This window comes from Gossypium hirsutum, chromosome D05, assembly GCF_007990345.1.
Source record: "Gossypium hirsutum isolate 1008001.06 chromosome D05, Gossypium_hirsutum_v2.1, whole genome shotgun sequence".
Taxonomy (NCBI): domain Eukaryota; kingdom Viridiplantae; phylum Streptophyta; class Magnoliopsida; order Malvales; family Malvaceae; genus Gossypium; species Gossypium hirsutum.
The window spans coordinates 62,278,319-62,283,463 of NC_053441.1; the positions used below are offsets into that span (position 1 = coordinate 62,278,319).

At 31.3% G+C, this 5,145-nt stretch overlaps 1 protein-coding gene across 1 annotated transcript; it reads right to left on the reverse strand.

Moving 5' to 3' along the window:
• Positions 1 to 752: 752 nt before the first annotated feature.
• On the reverse strand, positions 753 to 3,622 carry LOC107903500 ((+)-delta-cadinene synthase isozyme XC14-like). The gene is given in 7 exon segments (NM_001326925.1): positions 753 to 1,197; positions 1,432 to 1,680; positions 1,846 to 1,984; positions 2,058 to 2,276; positions 2,625 to 2,997; positions 3,099 to 3,363; positions 3,468 to 3,622. Coding segments are annotated over 7 exon segments (1,665 nt in total). The 5' UTR covers positions 3,594 to 3,622; the 3' UTR covers positions 753 to 903.
• Positions 3,623 to 5,145: the final 1,523 nt, after the last annotated feature.

Below are 5,145 nucleotides of genomic sequence, written 5' to 3' on the forward strand. Positions count from 1 at the left end.
GCTTTTCTCCATCTGTTGGTGTTGCTATACCGTGCTTAATGACTTGCCAATACTCCTTGGACTATAAGAAGTTCTCCATCAACATCTCCAATGGTTATAGTGACCATCAAATTGTGGAATAGGTAGCTGCAAACAATTTTCAAAAGCCATAAGAGGACCATAAACATTTTTCTCTCACTGAAAATACTCTTCTTTTACCAGGCTCTGACACCACTATTAGCTTACTGAGGAGATAACAGCAAGATGAAAAAAATAAAGGAAAGGGAAAATAAGATGATCAACTCATTTATTCACAACCTTAAGAACCTATTATATAGGCAATTACATGATAGAAAAATCAAGAAATCGCACACTAACAACAAACGACTCAGAATAGGACTCTTAACAACTAAGGAAAAAAATCTAAACCAAATAAACCCATGATTTGTAGCCACTAAATCCTTGATGTGCAACAACTATATGCCTAGAAACAAGGACAACAAAAATATTTTATTAACAAGTATCCCTATTTAAGTGAGCTTCTAGTGGCGAGCCTTGAAAAGGCTATCTGAATGGCAAAACTTTATCACATGCAATCTTGATGATAATGTTATGGCGAAGAAGAGAAAAATCATTGAAAGTGACAACAATGTTGGTAAAAAGGAAGAGCATGATAGGATCATACTCTAAATTTTGTGTTCAAAGCTATAGCAACGAAAGAAGGAAAATTAAAATATAAAATATAAAAGAGCAGATTTTTCACAAATGAAAGCTTGAAAAGAACTTTATTAGATCAATACAAGGAAATGAATACAAAGACAGTTGATTTAGAATTTCTTTTATAATATATATATTATAAAACATTATTAATTATAACTTAATAACTATTCCTTAAGGAACAGAAGAGGAAAATTTAATACGATTTCAAAGTGCAATTGGTTCAATGAGTAATGAAGTGATTCCACCCTTAGCCGCTTTTCCAACATATGTGTAGCCATCACCTTCTCTGTAGAGTACATCCATCACCCTTGCAAGGTTTAAGCTACGATTCAAAACTTCTGTTGGCATTTCTGTTGGTTTCAGAAACTCTTGATTCACATCCTTCCAAGCACTCTCAACATGCTTGTTGAATACATCATATGCCTCTTGTGCTGTTACACCATATTCTTCCATGTAACACTCAATTGCTGAGCAATCGTCTTCTCTCCTATGTTTGAACTGCAACCATAATAAAATAAAAATTATTCAATTACTATATAACCTAAATTCTATTCGTTTGTTAAACTATATATATTTTTAAAATGAAACTAGATATCTTTTCTTATTCTTCGATTTAAGGCTAAACATTTGATATATAAACATTAAACTTTAATTGTTTCAAATCATGACAAAAACCATCGTTATTGAGTTAATAGTTTGGTTTCTTGTGATTATTTAAATATATTATTATACCTTGTGTTCAGCAACATCATCCATAAACCTACAAATAATTGTGGAAGCTTGAATTATCTTAGGGTCATTGGCTGCCCATTTAAAGGTTTCTGGTGTTACAATATCTCCCATGCCAACGAAAGATGTAATAGCAAGCATGGCATAACCACAAGTTGGCAATGCATTAGCCTTAAACTCCTCGAATGATGGCTTGTAGTTTTGAAGAGTCCATCTGGCCTCCACAAGATAAGATTGAGCAAGTCGTATCATCTGAGGCGACAAAATCCCAACAATTATCACTAATATCAATTCAAATTCAATAATAATATTTAAATGATTATATATTGTTATTCAAGTTAGTTGTTTATTCAAATCTAGAATTTAGCTAAGATCTTATCTCTTTTGTACAAAATAAATGTTTGTTGATGTACATACCGCATTTTTCGCATATTCGACACGATATTGTCTCCCATGCTCAGCCACCAGTTGTTCCATTTCTTCATAAACATCTAATAGTGCCTTGTAGCTCGGCTTCATGTATTCAGGAAGTTCATCTATGCATTTGATATCCCACCTGAATTCAACTTCAATGTTAACTTCAACTAAAGAAACCTAACCTATTACCAACAAAATTTTAGAAATCTAACCTCTCAATTGCATTTGTATAGGGAATGAGCTCTTCATATGTTGCATATGAGTCATATGTATCATCTACAATAGATGCCATTGCTATCACTTTTGTCAACATCTTTCTACCAAGAGAATATTGGGGCTCAAAGTACACTCCTGAGATCCAAAAATAGCCTTCAACCACTCTATCTCTTGCGTATGGCAACTTTCTTTGAAAGTCTAAATCCTTCCACCACCTAAAAAAATCATATCATAGAAAACCCCATTAGCAAAATGAATATTCAAAGTTTTAATTTGTTTCACATTCATGTTGTCAATAAGTAAATTGTTAGATTCTTAAGTAAATTGGCAACCTGAAATTTTAAAATATATATATAACTTATATAATATAAGTAAAATAATGTAAGTGAAAAAGATGAATCCATCACTTTTAACTTGTGCTATATATTAAGATTCAAATATTAGCATTTGCAACTCGTCTCCTATATTGAGAATGATGCCGCGATTAAATTCAACCCTCCTTCCACCAAAAAAAAAAAGACAAAAAAGAAAAAAAAATGCGTGAAAGAGATTCAAAAACATACCTAGAAATCTCACTTAGCTCTTTTCTATGCAAAAGTTGTACCATGTTGAAATCGATCTTAGCAAACTCCAACAAAACCTTATTATGGGACTCAATATCTTGGTATACTGAAAGATAGTGTCTTGCCTCAACCCTTGGCAAGCCTCTTCGAATTGATTGTTTCAAAGCATGAGAAACCTCTTCGGATAAAGGATGGTCCAAAGATGCTACTGCAAGGCTTAAATGGTTGCTGGTGAAAGAAATTGCTTCATCCAATATATCTTCCCCATGAACCCTCAAATAGGAAGCTTGGTAAAGTTCCAACAATCCTCGAACATCGCTTGTCACGGATGACTTGAAATTCCCTTGCTCGTCTTTAAACTTGTTGAATACGTCTGAGATGAAATTACCCAAAATGAAATATTGTTATCAAACATTCCATGCTATTATATACTCAAGAAACTTAAAAATACCATGTTGTTGTTCCAGTAATTACCGCATGAAACATTGAATCCATGCTCTCGGAGTAGTCGGAATCGAAGGGATGTGGTGTAGAGGTCGTTCTCGGCATCATTGTTGTTATGGTAGATATTCTCTAGTTCATCTTCGATCTCCTTGGTGAAATGGTAACTCACACCCAGTCTTTGGACTGAATCAATGAAGGCTAACTTTTGGGTTGAATTAGCCATTGGTGCCACAATCATCTTCCTCACTTCTTCTTTCAATTGTTGGTGGCGTTTTTGAGTTTCAGCATCAATATTCTGCTCAAAATAATGAAAATTTGCTTCATATTGAATCACTAAATAACTAAACAAATAATCTGTTAAGATTATATATATACCAATATGGTCATATGTATGTATACCTTGTCGGGACAATTGAGGAAGAAATCTCCCCAAATGCTAGGCTGAAAATCGGCTTTGGGACGCATTTCATCCTTATTGGAAGAAAGGGGTGATGAAGAAGGCATTTGAGAAACTTGTGAAGCCATTTCGATTGATTAAAAGCAAATATTGAAAAGCTTAATTTGCTGCCTTTTTTGGTTTGCTCTTGAAATTTGGCACAGAATCTGTGAGGATAAGAGTGCAATTGTTGCATGTATTTATAGGTAAAATATACTGGTGAGTTTAAGTCAAAAAAGACAACCTATATGCAAGGAAACAATTATACAATAAGATTGGTGTAGGGCGGCTCATTGCATGAGAATTGCAAATAGATTAAAAGAGATGTTGATTTGTCTTTTTGTTTGATTCTCTTATTCAAAGTTGATGCCTGTAAAATATTAGAAGATGAAATGTGTAGAAATGTGTTACAAAGTAAATATTTATCCTCTGTTGAACTTTAGAATTATAGAAATATATCATTTCAGTCCTTCCCTCGGCCGGTCAGCCTCAATTAAAATATAAATTAAATCAGTTGGACCAACTGAACTAAATTATTTAATTAAAACATAATTAAATGTTAAATGTGATTTCATATTAAATAAGTCTAAAAAGTAGTAACTAGTTCCTTAAAAAAGAAGTAGTAATTAGCTAATAAAGATATGTATTTTCTATCTTGGGTATGTACAAAATTAGACAGACCACCAATTTTTAATTTAATCAATTAACCCAATACTATTTTTTTTTATATAAATATAACTATTTTTTAAAATTAATAAAAATTATATATATTTAAAATCGATAAAATTTTATTAATAATATATTAAATGCAAGAAACCTGTTTTCAAATAATAAATAATCTTTAACGATCTTTTAAGTCCTAACCATTGTTAATCTTTAAGGCATCTGAAAGTTAGATCGGTGCATGCATTTGTTTCAGACCCAAAGACTTTTGTTTCTCAGTTCTTCCCACTAATCTTTTTGATTGATTTTTATAATAGAGCACGTCAGGTTTCATCAAGGACTAAGCAACGTCACTTGTTTACTATTATCCTATTGACTAATTGGCCATGAACACATAAACTATGACGTAATATTTATAATATTTATAATATTTATAATAATTTTTAAACCGAAATAGCATGTAATTTTGAAAATTAATCAAGTCAAATTAAATAGTTCTAATCCTACGATTTAAGGCCAACATAAATGATAATTACAATCCCACAATTAAACTGAGTAAAGAGAAGTTAATGTTTACTATTATAATAGAGCATGTCAGGTTTGATCAAGGACTAGGCAACGTAACTTGTTTACTATTATACTATTGACTAATTTACCATAAACACATTAAACTATGACGTAATGTTCTCAAATTATGCAGATTTTAAATTCAATTTTAAATTTTAAAAATATTTTAATTCAATCCGCAAAGTATTAGTATCATATCAATCAAGCCTTTCCATTAGCTTAACAATTAGTTTAGGCATTAAATGTCAACTCAAGCTTGAGTTAAAGTGTATATGAAATACGTAGATCAAATTGTAAAGATGTATCTATCTGTAACATAGATAATATTTTATTGACATTAATTTTTTAATACGTTAAAATTTATTGCATAGATACAATGCTAATATTTTAAAGATTTAATTAACCTATTTT